The following is a 16,340-nucleotide window of genomic DNA, read 5'->3' on the forward strand; positions in this document are numbered from 1 at the left end:
ATTTTCCAAGTTCAGTTATATGGTTTTATCCTACATGACACCTAAAGGAAGTAACCTAGAAAGTGGGCTCTAGTTCAGATTCTATATTCTTTCCTGGTCTGGAAGAAACATTTAATGAAATGTTAGGGTGGCTACCATAAATTGCCACTCAGAAAGGCAGTTTGCCTATAATAACCCTTGTCAAGGAGTCAGACTCCTGGACATAATGCTAACTCTATCCCCGTCTCCCAACTAATCTTTTCTACCTTTGAGACAAACGAAGACGAGGAAATGTGCTCCAGAGTAGTTAAGTGGAAGAGCAGGAATGAAGTCACCAAAAATAATGAAATACTGCCCTTAACTGCTTAAAAGCCTCCTCCCATTCCCAATGTTAAACCCTCAAATACGTTCCCTCCCACATCTACCCCGTGAACAATCAGTTATCCACAAAAAGATAATCATGGCTTACTTACAAGGAGTTCAACTAAGCTCTTGGCACCTTTTCCGGAATCAGGACCAAACGACGTTTCTGTAGGTTCTGCAAACTGTGGTACATTTTTCCTATGCTCAAACCAAGGCAGTGGCTGCCCACCCTTTTCAGAGCTGCAACAGCTTTCAGGATGTGTATCTTTGGTCTTGTCACGGTGAAACACTGTGTGCACGGTATTTCCTGAGGCTTCTCGATTACCTGGATCTGTAATACAGCTTCCAAGCTTTTGGATCTGAAATCACAGCAAAAGGATTTCTCAGGTAAAAAGGCAGGGAATAATAGCAATTACTATTTTTTAAAGAAAAAAAATGCCCTGACAGTGTGTTAAGATTTTAGCAGGAATACTGAATAACAGCAACAGCTGGCAGTTACTAGGCATTTACTGCACACCAAACACTATGCTAACCCACCAATATAATTTCATTTCATCTTCACAGAACCTAATCTGACAGGGACTATTATTTACATTTCACAGATGGGAAAACAGATCAAGCAAACTGCTCAAGATTACAGAGCTAAAAGATTAAAAACTATTATGAAAAGAATGAATTGGATTTATGACTCACATCGACTGTTGGACAAATGACCACATCAGGCACACACATGCATATAAATTCACAAGATGAGCAACCAATGGAACTGCATAGGTACTCATTCTTAAAAAAAAAAAAAAAAAAAATCCTAGCAGCTAAGCTGCACACTTGCCACTCCAAGGAAAAGAACAAAGGTTTAAGAATTCCAAGTTATGACACTTACATGTTCATCACATTTCAACATCTTGCTTTTCTTTTTCTTCTTTTTATTTTTTCCTTTGGTGGTGTTCTCTTCAGAATTTGCCCAACATTCAACACAACTATCGCCATCATCCTCTTTGTCTTCACAGTGATGAACACAGGAGTCATCACCTGCAGAAATCAATAATCTCTTATTTGGGTGTTTAAATCAGCCATGTAGCAGAAATAATTGGGAAGCTTAATCTGAACCTACCGTGTTCATCATGATTACAAATGCCTTCAGTGCAGGCAACGTCCGAACCCTCCCGAGAACCAGTTTCACTCCCTTCCATGCTAGATGAATATCCACAATCACTACCATTACAGTGTGGCGATAAGCCTGAGAATAAATCAAATGAGAGTTACAATTAACATGCCAATAAATATATTACGACAAAGAATGAACCAACTGGGGACCACAGAAAAATTTCAAAATTGATGGCTTACTGAAAGTAAAAAGTGCATTAAATAATGAAAATATGATTGGAGCTTTACAATTTTTGATTTTGTTATTATTTAACAAATCAAACACCATAAAGAAAAAGGAAATACTAAGTGTCTGACTAAATTTTATGATATTCTTAGGGCTGTAAAGCAGTTCCTAAATTCTAGGTTACAGGATCTCTAAAAGCTCTTATATTTAAAAAAAAAAAAAAAAAAAGAGTAAACTTAAGAGTTAATTTTTTTAAACTATTTACTTACCTTTCTTTATTTTAGGAGACCCCAAAAGATTGCCACTGCTAGGACAGGTACATGATGTATTTTCATTGGTAACAATTACTTCTACACAACTATTACCATCTTCAGTGCTGCCACAGGCTTTGCAGCTGTTTTCTATGAAGTCTGTTTCCTTTCAGGATCAATAATAAGAGATTGTAAAAAGCTTTACCTCCATAATGGCTATATTTTAATTTCCTAAACCTAAGATAGGAGTTACAAGGTTAAAAATTGAAAAAAATTATTCTCATGAAAAATTACTAATTCATTTCAAGACCAAGAACCAACAAAAGTAAGTTAAGACTTAATGGTATCAGGGAAGTCTAGGATAGCTATTCTCAAAGTGCAGTCTGCTGACCCCAGGGGTTCCCTAGGTCAAAACCATTTTCATCATAACACTGAGATGTGATTTGCCTTTTTCATTGTCTTGACACCTACATTGATAATATAAAAGCAATGGTGGGAAAAGTTTCTTTAGCACAAACCAAGGCAGAGGCAACCAAAGTGTGTACTAACAGTCACTGTATTCTTCACTTGTCAAGCACTCTCCTCAGGAAATAGATAGATAAAACGATATTTCACTTATGAATGTCTTTGATGAAGCAGTAAAAATACTAATTTTATTAAATACGGACTCATGGCATAGAGGTCTTTTTATTACTCTGTGATAAATGGGAAGAATGCTTAAAGCACTTTTGATGCATACCAATGTATAATGGTTGTCTCAAGTAAAAGTACTTGTGCAACTGTTTGAGTTGCAAGCTAAACTAGCTGCTTTTTCCTGGAACATCAATTTCACTTGAAAGAAAGAATAAGAGACAAATTATGGTTATTCAGACTTGGATATTTAAAAGACATTTTCTCAAAAATGAATGAAGTCAGCCCATCTCTTCAAGGAAAAAAATGGACAGTCATTGATAAAATTCAAACTTTCAAACTACAATCAGAATTTTGAAAACTTGCATACACAAGCACAAGGAGCTTGAAGCTTTCCCAATACTTAAAAGACCTTTCTGATGAGTAGTGGTTTTAACATGATTATATGATATTATATAATGAATGTCAATATCTGGAAAGATCTGCATAACTCAGTGAACCATTATCTTTCAAATGACCAATGCATGTTACAGAATCATGCATAAATAAAATCTATTCAAAGTGCCAAGATAGACCGATGGGTTTTAATTTAAAAGTATGAAAAGGTCACTGATAAGGTGTCAGGTTCCACATTGCAACTAATCTTTAAGAAACTACCACCTGTCAAGTTATAATGCCAAAGAAGAATATCCACAACTATCTGAAAAGGTTTATATTAAAATACTCCTCCCTTTTCCTACTATATATATCTGGGTGAAGTCAGACTTTCTTCACATGCTATAACCAAGCAACATATGCAAACAGACTGAATGAGAATTTACCTGATTCCTTTAAAGCCAAATATTAAACAGATTTGCAAAAATATAAATTAATGCCACCCTTCTCAATTTTTTCTAGTTATTTTTCAAAAAATGTTATTCATTTTAACATATAGTGGGCTTATTATTTTTAAAAGAATAATAAATAACTTTAAATTTGTCCATTTTAATTTCTAATACAGTAAATGCTGTTAAGTATAATCCACAAAAACAAAAGCTCACTGGGCTCCCTAATTTTTAAGAATGCAAAGGAGGGAATTCCCTGGTGGTCCGGTGGTTGGGACTCCACACTTCCAATGCAGGGGGCATGGGTTCGATCCCTGGTCGGGGAATTAGGATCCCGCATGCTGCGCGGCACGGCCAAAAAAACAAAAACAAAACAAAACAGAAAAATGCAAAGGCGTCCTGAGACTGAAAGTTGAGAACTGCTCTAGGTCATGCATGGAGTTAACTTTTCACATTTGGACTATGATCTAGCAGAATACTAAGGTCACGTAATAAGTTAACTAGCCAACATTGTCTCTAGAAAACAAACACACGACATTAAAGATTTTGGCTTATACAGATTAGAGTAAGAAAAAAAGCCAATAAAGAAGCCAAAGGAGCCACATTCTGGGAAAGCACAGTAAAAGTGCTGAAATCTAGAAAAAAGCTATATATTTATGAGTCAATATCAAGAAATACTACCTTCTCTTGGCTTACTTCCTTTTCATCTGCTGTTTGTAAGGGAGTAGGAATATCACATACACATTTATTTTTTCGTCTATTCTTCCGTTTTTGGCGCTTCTTTTCTTGCTTGAGTTCTCTTACTCGTTCCTCCTCTGAAAACTCTTCACAAAGTTGTTCCAATCGACTGATACCCTGTACTTTTTCCACAGTCATCTATTATAAAACAAAGCTGAGACTGAATACTGGCCCAAACTTCCCTTTATTTTCTATGGAAATTCTCACTTGTTAATTTTAAATGATATCACACACACAGAAACTGGTATTTCATGCTGCAATTCTGTCAGGTCAGTCTTCTCATTGTATGAAGAAATGGATGAATATTTACTTTGCTGTGTTTTGTCAGTCAGTCCCCACAAAGAATTTTAAATTTTAATACCTTAAATGATGACAGTCTTAAAATCTACTCAGGAAATGAATATACAACTAATTCCTATGGGAAAGGTAGACTTACACATACTCCAATTTCAAACCAGAAATATTCTAGTTTCAAATTTCAGAATTTTAACACAGCAAAGTAAATATTCATCTATTTCTTCATACAATGAGAAGACTAACCTGATTAAATGATCTAGTTTCTGAAGACACAAACATTCAAAGAGAAAAGGAATAAGACATCTGTTCAGCAAAAACTAGCACAAATCTCCTCAGACTCCCCAGAACAGTGTTTAAAGTTCATGAATGGGCTTTTGAGAAAAGGGTTTATAGCTTTCGTACCATTTTCAAAAAGGACTGGTGACCAGTTGAAGAGTTACAACCATGCCCTAGAATATAACAAAATATTCACTAGCCAAAAATTTATGTTCTACAGAGTATAACTGAAAATAATGTTACCAAATCACAAGCATGAAACCCAATACCAGCATTATAAAGAGCCTTCCTTCAGTGTGCTTCTAAAAAGTAGCTCTTATATCACGGCATTCAGACACCATTTGCTCCATACGATTGGAAAGAAGCAGGCAAACTGGGACTCATTAAATGTTTCTAATTTTGATGCTTATTTTTGGGTTGCTTTTAACTTGTCAACAGTTATGTTTCATAGCAGCTTCTCATTAAATAATCATCAATTTCAGTTTTCTACTCTCAGAATGTCTAAAAATCAAGGCTGGCAGAGTAACGGGATTAAAAAACAAAGAAAAAATCCATAAACAACTTCTAAATTTCAGTTCCCCAGCAAACTCCTCTCCTAACCCCCCAAAAGCCATGACCAGTAGATCACAGCTAAGGCAAGGTAAGAGTGGTGATTAACATTAAGATTCAGTCCAACAACTTAACTAAGCAATCTGGACACTGAAGCAGTCCACTGTTCTTACCTCAAAACTCTTGCGTAAAGCATCAACACCAAGATAGAAAAGCATCTGCCACGTCTGCTCTTCTGCCCGTAGTTTTTGCCAGATTCGATGCAGTCTTTCATAAAGATGAATTCCCAAGCAGGTCAGAACTTCTTCTTGAGCTATATCTATTGTCTTAGCATGCCTTTCTCTTCTCCTATAAAGGAGAATAAATCACACATATTTCCTAAAACCCTTAAGCTGAAACAGTAAAAGATGGATAACACCTGTGCAAGTTCAGGTTTTAAACACAGTCTGCATGCCTAGTAACAAACTAATAACAAGACAGTTATACATTCAAACTCAATGTATATATAAATACACGAGCACACATGTATAAAACCAATGAGAAATACACATGCAGGTAGAACTCAGCCTTAATATTGCTAAACATAAGGTAATTCAGGAACTGGCCCTAAAGAGATGTTTTTTGGAGCACAGAGAAGTCATCATACGTTAAGTGTCCAGCTCAAACAGGCATGACAGTTCACCTTCCAATTACAGCAAATGCCTGTTTGGTTTTTGTTCTTTTTTTTGAGGAGAAAGACAATACCAAAGTGATTCAATCATGGGCAAAAGCCCTCTAGGCCAGTCTTCAGTAGAAGTGTTCATGAACTTCAGTGATAAAAGAAGTGTTTGTATTCTGAATGCCTAGCAGAAAGCAGGCACTCAAATGAGAGCTGATACACAAAACACAAGGGGAGGTGGGTTCAATTTATTGTGAACAACTTCTTTGATTTTCTTTTTACAACAAAGCCAGAGATAAAATTTTAGCTTCCTATATAATTTAATAATAATATACACAGTTCATGAATTACATTCAATAAATTATTTCTTAACCCCCTGCTGCAAAGATCTCACCTCCTATGCAAAAACCATCATTATAAACAAAATTTAAACATGGAAACGCATGGATGGAGGGGGAAAAAAAATCCCTTCTAATCATTTTCAAATGAAAATGATAAGCTATAATAATGAAAGCCAAAAAAAGTCTGCCTACTTCAAGCAACAAGGAGCAGACAACTGATCGACATTTTCTCCCTTTTTTTACTCAGTTAACTAAATGCATATTTTAAAGAAAGCAAAATCTTTACAGGCACACTTTAATTTATACATATATCGTATGTACTGAGGCAGAAGGATAAAATGAAGCAAAGCGCTAGATAGCCCATTCTAGCAAATTACATACTCATACCCTCCTGCGAACTCTGGCTCAGCACGACCCAAAAGATGTGCAATGAAGTCTGTCTCACAGCAAACATGTATGTGTCGCTCATGTGGACAGCACCGCAAGCCTTCATAAAGTGCAGCACAGTAGCCCTTCTCTTTGCTGCAATCAAGTTCACCAATAAGGATATTGTATGCTCGGAGGACTTTATTTTTGCAATCAGTGCAAAACCTGTTGAAAAGAAAAACCTCAAAATTAAGAACTGGCTGTGTAATTATTTCATGAGGTATGTAACAGTGTACTAGACAATGACACTCCCCTCCCATATAGAGCATTAAAAAAAGCCTCCATACACACACTGAAAACATACACATATAAGGTAAATACACATTTAGGGATTACATGGGTATAGCTAGATCTCCATTTGCAAATGCTTTTTAAACTAGAGAAACACATGGGCCTAAAAGAATGAGGCAGATAAATACCTGTTAGTGCATAAAACACATGGCCAGAAAATATTAGTTGCCAAGGACTAGCATATCTTCACTTCAAGAGCTATTTGTGCAGGTCAGAAAATAAAACAACAGAGGCTACCAACCAATGACTCTAGGATCCCTCCCCTTTCAGCCTCTGAAGATAGTTGGTATCTTCAGCCAGTAAACCTTGATTCAAATTTTTACATTTTAATACATCACTAGCTAAGTATGTGGGGTGGGAAGGGCAAGAAGAATGGGAAAGTGGTACATGTAATTTTTACTTTACTGGTAATTTCCAAAATGTCAAATTCTTTCCTCCAAAAGAAAATGCATGTTTCTCAACACTCAGTCATAATATAGACAACATATATGTAGAAATGTGGTTTAAACTTAACTGTACATAATGTGGTAAAAGTACAGACGAGCATGTGAATGTAGAAAAGTTTTCTTTTAGAAACCTTTTTTTTTAAAATACAACTTTATAAACAATTGAAAATAACTCACAAATAATAGAATTATGACTACGACCGAGCAATTTACAGAGAAGTAACTTAAGGTGGTGGGCAATATATTCCACTATAAACAGCATCAATAGTAATCAAAGAAATGCAAATAAAATCAACAGTAACATATCATATACATATAATTCACTATTCAATCAGAAAAGAAAAAAGAATAAAGCCTCGTTTCTTTATTTTTGAATTCCTGAAATAAGGAAGAATTCGGTCTGGCGAAAAAGCCAGGCTCAAAATATTCATAACTCTGAGAAGATCAGCTGTGGTGGAATGAGGAAATTTTGCTCTCTTTGATTTAGATTCATCTACCCAGATGAGCTCATCTATTCCCATAGCTTCAGTCAACATGTCTGACTCTCGACTCTACAGCTCTGCTCAAGTCTCTGTCCTTGCCTGAGGGCCAGACCCATACAGAAAAAATGGGCAGCAACACAGATGTCCAAAAGGCAACACATTAAATTTGTTGTCCAAAACCAAGGGCAACACAGTTCCCTTCCTATGTTCCCTTCCATCTGTGTTAAGAAATCACCATTCAATATGGGGATGTATGTATACGTATAGCTGATTCACTTTGTTATAAAGCAGAAACTAACACACCATTGTAAAGCAATTATACTCCAATAAAGATGTTAAAAAATAAATAAATAAAATAAAATAAAATGAAATAAAAAAGAAAGAAATCACCATTCACACAGTCACCCAGGATGAAACCTCAGTTAATTCCAACTCCTCCTTAGGTCCTGCTTTTAGGGGTGGAGCCAATTGGTATCAATTCTTTCTAAAATTCTCTCGAAGGTCAATTCTTTTCAATTGCCTAGACAATTTTTAAAAATGCTTAACAGGTTTCCCTGCTTCCACTCTTACTAGCTCTAACGCATCGCTCATACCAAAATAATTTTTTTAAACAAATCTCATTACCTCACTCTCAGCTTAAAAACCTCCCCACTGTCTATGAATGAAGTTCAAACCCATTAAGGCCTTCAGTGACTTCTCTAACCCAATCTACTATATCCAGCCTTATTTCCCAAGATTCACCTCTCCCTTCATGGTCCCCCTACTCTACCCCGCCCCCCTATACACACCAGATATATAATGGACTACATTTTTTTTTTTTAATTGAAGTATAGTTGACTTACAATGTTGTGTTAGCTTCTGGTGTACAGCAAAATGATTCAGATATATAAATATATATATGTTCCTTTTCATATTCTTTTCCATTATAGTTTATTACAGAATATTGAATATTGTTCCCTGTGCTAGACAGTAGGACCTTGTGTTTATCTATTTTCTATATAGTAGTTTGTATCTGCTAATCCCAAACTCCTAACTTATCCCTCCTCTATTCCCTTCACCCTTCGGTAACCATAGATTTGTTTTCTACATCTGTGAGCCTGTTTCTGTTTTGTAAATGTTTCATTGTATCATATTTTAGATTCCACATACAAGTGATATCATATGGTATTCGTCTTTCTGATTTACTTCACTTAGTATGATAATCTCTAGGTCCATCCATGTTGCTGCAAATGGCATTATTTCATTCTTTTCTATGGCTGAGTAGCAGTCCACTGTGTGTGTGCGTGCATGTGTGTGTGTGTATGCGTGCACGCACACACGAAAGTTGAATTCTAGTTATGGGAATTGCAGAAGGCTTCTTTAAGGATGGACGTGAAATGAAATGAATATATGTTAAAACAGAAGCTCTAAGCCCATTTTGTAAACAGAGGCAATAATGTTGACAAGTAAAGTTAAATCATTATGTTTCACTAATGTTTAAAAAATAGACACAGAAATATACAAAAATTAACTCAAAATGGGTTAAAGACCTAAACATTAAGACCTGAAACTATAAAACTCCTAGAAGAAAACATAATAATGGAATAGATGATGATTTCTTGGATATGGCATCAAAAGCACAGGGAACAAAAGAAAAAATAGACAAATGAGACTATATCAAACTTAAAAACTTCTGTGTAGCAAAGGAAACAATGAACAGAGTGAAGGACAACCTATGGAATGGAGAAGATATTTACAAACCATATACTGGATAAGGGGTTAACATCCAGAATAAAGAACTCTTACAACTCAACAACAAAACAAACAAAAAACGAACCTGATTAAAAAATGGACAAAGGACATGAACAGACATTTCTCCAAAGAAGATATATAAATAACTAATAAGCATATGACAAAATGCTCAACATCACTAATCATCAGGGAAATGCAAATCAAAACCACACAATATCACCTCAAACCCACTGTGTGGCCACTATCAAAAAATTAGAAAATAACAAGTGTTGGCAAGGATCTGGAGAAACTGGAACCCTTGCACACTGTTGATGGGATTGTAAAATGGTGCTGCCAGCATGGCAAATATTATATTGGGTTGGCCAAAAAGTTCGTTTGGGTTTTTCCATGACATCGTACAGAAAACCAGAATGAACTTTTTGGCCAATCCAACAGTATAGCATTTCTTCAAAAAATTAAACACAGAACTATCATATAATCCAGCAATCCCAGTTCTGGGAATAAATACAAAAGAATTAAAAACAGGATCTCGAAGAGCTTTTTGCACACACTCATGGTTCACCGCAGCATTGTTCACAATAGCCAAGATGTGGGAACAACCTAAATGTCCACTGACAGGTGAATGTGGTGTATACATACAATGGGACATTATTCATCCTCAAAAAAGAAGAAAATTCTGTCATCCGTTACAACATGGATGAACCTTATGGACATTATGCTAAGTGAAATAAGTCAGACACAAAAAGACAAACACTGCATGATTCCACTCACGTGAGTTATATAAAGTAACTGAACTGAAAGTAACAAAAAAGAGAATGGTGGCTTGCAGTGGGTGAGGGGAGGGATAAAGGAGGAGTTACTGTTCAATGGATGTGGTATAGCTTCAGTCATGCTACATGAAAAAATTCTAGAGATCCACTGTACAACAATGAGCAAATAGTTAACAATACTGTACTGAACACTTAAAAACTGTTAAGAGGACAAGTATAAGTTATGTTTTTTTATCACAATTTAAAAAAATCTTCCCCTTGGTGGGAGAAATGGTCACGGACACAGAAATAAAAATACTTCCACGTTTTCAGGCTATAATGGTAAGTTTAGATTTTTGAGTAAATAAATGGTTAAATGTCATACAGTACCAATAATGAAACTTGAAATATTTTCCCCATATCTTACTGCTTTAAATCCTCAGTCTAATATGTTTGTATGTAATCATAAGTAACATAAGCATAAGTAAACAGCAATTTAAAAATTTATATGTAAGCCACAAGAATGAAAGTGATTTTTCTGTTTTCAAAAGTAACCTTGCACACAAATTTAAAAAACATTTTCTTAATTCAGAGGTTTCAGTTTCCTAACACCTCATTTCTAATAATGTACTATCATAACATTTAACTGGCTAAATAGTGTTATAAAATCTTTATTATTAAGTGCTCAGAAAAGTCCCCTAAATAAAGTAGAAGTGCCAAGAAGGTCCATTATTCAGACGTTTAGAAATCATTTTCAACTGACTGTACCTCAAAAACTCAACCTGTACCTAAAACAAGAACTACATACACAAGATTAACAAGGACTTGCAAATCTGGCATGCAAAGGTTCACTGATGTGCTTACTGTGTGCCAGATATCATTCTAAGTTAAGTCTTATTATGTATCATCAATCCTCACGACAAATTTAATCTTATAATAAATCCTATTAAGACCATTTCTATCATTATTTTTGTCTTAAAGAAGAAAAACACTGATGCACAGAAAAGTAACTTCTACAAAGTTATAATCAGTAGAACCCAGATTCAATGCAACCTCCCTTAATTGCTCTCTTAATTGTACTTCTCCCCTCATCCTTAACATATTTATAAAATGGACTCCAGGGGCTTCCCTGGTGGCGCAGTGGTTGAGAATCTGCCTGCCAATGCAGGGGACACGGGTTCGAGCCCTGGTCTGGGAAGATCCCATATGCCGCGGAGCAACTAGGCCCGTGAGCCACAATTACTGAGCCTGCGCGTCTGGAGCCTGTGCTCCGCAACAAGAGAGGCCGCGATAGTGAGAGGCCCGCGCACCGCGATGAAGAGTGGCCCCCGCTTGCCGCAACTGGAGAAAGCCCTCGCACAGAAACAAAGACCCAACACAGCCATAAATAAATAAATAAATAAATAAAATTAAAAAAAAAAAGGACTCCACCTTTCTTATATATTACTGCCCCCTAAACACAGGAAATATCTAAAACCAATATAAGAAATTCCAAAACATTAGCTATAGTAACTAGTAATTTATCACCCAAAAAAGCTATCTTTTGGGGACCAATTCATATTGAATACAAGGATCAATTCATATTGAAAGAGAAAGGGATCTGTAACGGACCTATACATTTATGTTTTACGGTTAAAAATCCCCCTCCCAAACTCCAAATAATTGACATATTCTCTACTCTCTTGGGTATAATCAACTAAGGCAAAAAACAAGAAAGATATTCTCTACTCTCTTGGGTATAATTAACCAAGGCAAAAAACAAGAAAGTTTGTAATTCTAAAAAAAAAAAAACACTTAATAAACTTAGTATGCAGGTAAAGTCATTAGCTCATTGCCATATAAACACCAATCTTGATAATGCCAGCTTTTATTATTTACATATGCTTTCTAGAAATGTCCCCAAAGTAATTGTGTATATCTCTCCCAAAGTCAAAGAACACACAACCACAAACCCAACATGTGACAAATTTATATGAAAACAGTACAACTTCCCCCCAAGAACGCCATCTCTAGATGGCTCCCTTACCAGTTTCCTTTCCTACTGCACTCTCCCTCCCTACGAATTTCCAAATGTTAATGACACTTAGAAAATTCCTTTGTAAAGTAGTATTCTAAAAAGAAAAATCTGAAGTTACTTTTATAGTACAGGAAGCACATGAATTCCAACTCTATTTTTAGGTCTTGACAATTAAAGAAAAAATAATTCAAAATATTACTAAGTAAAAGCTGCTATTTTAACTTTAATTTTGAAAAATGACATCATGAAATGCTTCTATCATAAAAACAAGGAGTACTAGAATTTCCACAGTGATTAAGTACACTTTACTTGATTTACAGTTATTTTGTGTTTCTTGAACGGCTGGCCTGGAACTAACAGGTAGAAATTACAAAAAATGGAAATGCTGGCCTAACACAAGACGGCCAACACTGAGAGTCATCCTATAAAGGAACTGCCTACCCTAACATTAAACTCCGCCTCATGTCAGGTATTAACGGGAAGGCTGGAGTACTATTATGTGAAGAAGGTCAGTGACAGGTCAGTCTGGATGACTGACAGCTAAGGCACCTTCCAACTACACCATGATGATCTTTGGACTTACCTGTGTTTTCGCAGATACGTTTCTAGTGTTTCTAAAAGACAACTAGAGTCAATTAAAACTACTTCATCCCTGCATTCTTGGGACATTAGTTCCCATACGTCCATCCAACAACCTCTGCAGAAAGAAACAAATCTTAGTGAGAAGAAGGAATATACAAGGGTAAAACATTTAAAAAAGGTGAGTAAAGGATTGCTTGATTTTACCTGGCTGTTCCCTGGAAAGGTCCATAATGGAAAATGATCCTACACTTGCTGTCCTTCCTGTGGTCTTCACTACTTCTCTTATCTGTACTTAACTTCTCTGAACTGACACTGCTACTGCTCCCTTCACTGTAGTACAGCACAGTACAAAGCTTAGTGACACTGAGATAATCTGAAGGAGTAATTTCTATAGTCTAAATTAAAATCATCAACTCTTTAATACATTAAGATATTAGTAGGATAAGTCTGCAAATTTGTATATAATTACATATTTAACCATACTAAAATGTTACTTAGACAGGTGCTCATATCTTTATACAAAAACTTCTGCTCAACTATTAAGTTTACCTGATATAATTTAACAACATTTACACTTATCAAGATAGTAACTGGTTAACATACTAAGCATTTTATGAGCAAATCTACTTGGAATGTTTTAAAGTCAAAAGGGCTGAAAAAAAATGATAAAATATTTTCACCTATAAACATGGATCAATCTTCCACAAATTGAAAATACTAACAAGTGCTGATCTACTTAATGTGATTTTACAGCTAGCTCATGGCAACAAAATTCTTATCTATCTTCACATTTACAAGTAACTGGGAAAGTCACAGATTAATCTAATTATGGTAAATAAATTTTTATATTTACTAAAATAAAGATAGCATACTAAGATGAACACTTTACACAGCCTAAATTAGTAGTAAGTCCTATACAAATACTTTTTAAAAAACTTACTAAAAACTTCCCAGACTCTCCCTCCCCCACAGGTTGCAATGTGGTGCTGGTCATGCATTTTGCTTTGTTGCAGATGTGCATTCCAAGAGAAATATGTTTCTATATTCCATTCAATGATAGTCTTCTTGATTTTTCATGATTCTGAACAACTGGCTCCTGCCTGTTCTTCTGCAGGGTCTCACTACAGTCCTAGAAATTCATTACCTGGGATGCTTGAGCTGGAAAAACTTCTGAATCTTTACTTAACCTACTCTATATAGCTAAATAAGTATTTCTCAACCCCCTGCCCACCCTATAAGGTCATATGTACAATTCAGCTCCCTACTCCCATCTCACAAGGGCTTGGGCCAAGGATCAACGTCCCTTATTTTTGAAACAAAAACCTCAACTCCTGCTCTGCCTTGCATGTTATATCCTTCTATTCTCATCTTCCAAATTTGCAATTTTCTATGCCTGAGTGATCCATAATCTAAAACTGAGTAACTCTCAAACTCAAGTTCTCATTATTGAGGAAAAGGTTCATGAAATCAGAGCTGGGGAATGATTATTATACCATCAGAATGTGAAAGCATTATTCTAAAAAAAGCTTGAAAAAAAATTCTACAGCTCAAATCAAGATTTTATCCATAATCTCTACAGACCAAATGTCTTTATATCACTCCTTCCTTTCAAGATCAAGCTCTCTAAAAAAGGAAGTCTTTTCACTTCCTTGTTCTACTCCCACACCTTCCACTCACAGTTTAACCCATTACAACCTTGCATTGCATGCACTTTTCTACCCATGCTGATCTAGATTGTTTCCATTCAACCACAGATCTGCTCATCAAGATCAACAATTATCTCAGTGTTGCTATATCCAACAGACACTTTTGGGTCCTTGATAACTCAGCAACCTTCAACACAGCTTACCAACCACCGCCCCCCCCCCTCCCCGCCCCATACTCTTTTCCCTTGGCTTCCTCCTACCTCTTTGGCGATTCTTCCTCGAGTTTCTTTAGGCTTATTCTTTCTACCATTAAACTGAATTCCTCAGCATTCCTTTCTACTACTCTACTCTTCCTCTAGGTGATCTTATTCAGTTGAATAACATGAGGCTGAATTGCACAGGTCCACTTATGCACGGATTTTTTTCAGTAGTAAATACCACAGTACTACACAATTTGCAGTTCGTGGAATCTGAGGATACGAAGGAACCATGTATACAAAGGGCCAACTAGAAGTTACACTCAAATTTTCCATTGCGTGGAGGGTCGGTGCTCCTAACCCCTGCACTGTTCAAGAGTCAACTGTAGGGACTTCCCTGGTGGTCCAGTGGTTAAGAATCTGCTTTCCAATGCAGGGGATGCGGGTTCGATCCCTGGTTGGAGAACTAAGATTCCCACATGCCGCAAGGCAACTAAGCCCGCGCACCACAACTGCTGAGCCCAAGCGCTCTGAAGCCTGCGCGCTGCAACGAAGATCCCGCATGCCCCAACAAAAGATCCCACATGCCCCAACGAAGATCCCACGCGCCGCAACCAAGACCCGACGCAGCCAAATAAATTAATTAATTAAAAAAAAAAAAAGAGTCAACCGTATATCATTCATCAGCTACAGGCCTACAACTCTGGCCTAGACCTTTCTTTCAGACCTCTCTTTCAGACCTCACACTTACTCCCAGACAGACAATAACTTGGGTTTACTTGCATGAATGTGAGAATACTCTCAGGAAGACTAAACTAGATTGTTACTACTGATTAGGCTAAAAGCTAATTAACTGTATTACACTTTCCCCTGAAGAAAATCTAAAGAGAGAAAGGGGGGAACAACATAGGGAAAATATAAAAAGAAAAGTCATAGTAGCATAGAATGGCAGTGACCATCCAAAGTGGAGGAGAAGTCTTGGCTAAGCAGACTATACTCTCTGGCCTGCTATCCACATGGCATGTGGCAATAACTGAAGCTACCTTAGGAGGTGTTGCTTAACTAACTCCATTCACACTGACTGCATAACTCAGCAAACAAGCTTCCAAAACATTTGTCTTCCCATATGGTGGGGCTAGAGCTGAAGCACGATGTGAAGTCTGTGGAGGTTTGTTTTTTGTTTTTAAGCTGAAATATAGGAAAACATAGCTGTATGTCAATTTAATAAAAGTAGATAATTGATGAAGCAAAGTCAGGGAGAAAAAGAGAAGAGCTGGAATCCGGAGCAAAAGTGGAAGGACTGGTCTTTGAAGGAAGGTGGCAATGAGCATAGATGTTTAAGATGTTGGGGTAGCTGTTGCTTTTCAGCTCCTCAATGAAGAATATTCATCACAAAAACATAGAAGGCAGCCTTTGTATTATATCATACTACGCTGTGGCTTTAGTCAACAGGTTATTCAGAAAAGGTTACTGTCTAATGAGAAAATTAGAATGGATTCTGCATTCAGAAAGTCAGGAATTCTTTAAAGATATT

At 36.3% G+C, this 16,340-nt stretch overlaps 1 protein-coding gene across 6 annotated transcripts in view; it reads right to left on the reverse strand.

The window, feature by feature from the left end:
* The window catches only part of GGNBP2 (gametogenetin binding protein 2), a 30,768-nt gene that overhangs the window by 1,223 nt on the left and 13,205 nt on the right, over window positions 1-16,340 (reverse strand). For 2 of the 6 annotated variants that reach the window (XM_061174712.1, XM_061174711.1), the window contains exons 6-14: window positions 13,168-13,293; window positions 12,965-13,078; window positions 6,621-6,830; window positions 5,414-5,588; window positions 4,062-4,256; window positions 1,945-2,092; window positions 1,457-1,582; window positions 1,226-1,374; window positions 453-701 (exon numbers count right to left, since the gene is read on the reverse strand). In XM_061174712.1, coding sequence (XP_061030695.1) covers window positions 453-701; window positions 1,226-1,374; window positions 1,457-1,582; window positions 1,945-2,092; window positions 4,062-4,256; window positions 5,414-5,588; window positions 6,621-6,830; window positions 12,965-13,078; window positions 13,168-13,293 — 1,492 coding nt within the window. The remainder of the gene's footprint in view (window positions 1-452; window positions 702-1,225; window positions 1,375-1,456; window positions 1,583-1,944; window positions 2,093-4,061; window positions 4,257-5,413; window positions 5,589-6,620; window positions 6,831-12,964; window positions 13,079-13,167; window positions 13,294-16,340) is intronic. The other 4 variants (XM_061174713.1, XM_061174714.1, XM_061174716.1 and 1 more) reach the window with 4 other exon arrangements.

Source organism: Eubalaena glacialis, chromosome 19, assembly GCF_028564815.1.
Source record: "Eubalaena glacialis isolate mEubGla1 chromosome 19, mEubGla1.1.hap2.+ XY, whole genome shotgun sequence".
Classification (NCBI taxonomy): Eukaryota; Metazoa; Chordata; class Mammalia; order Artiodactyla; family Balaenidae; genus Eubalaena; species Eubalaena glacialis.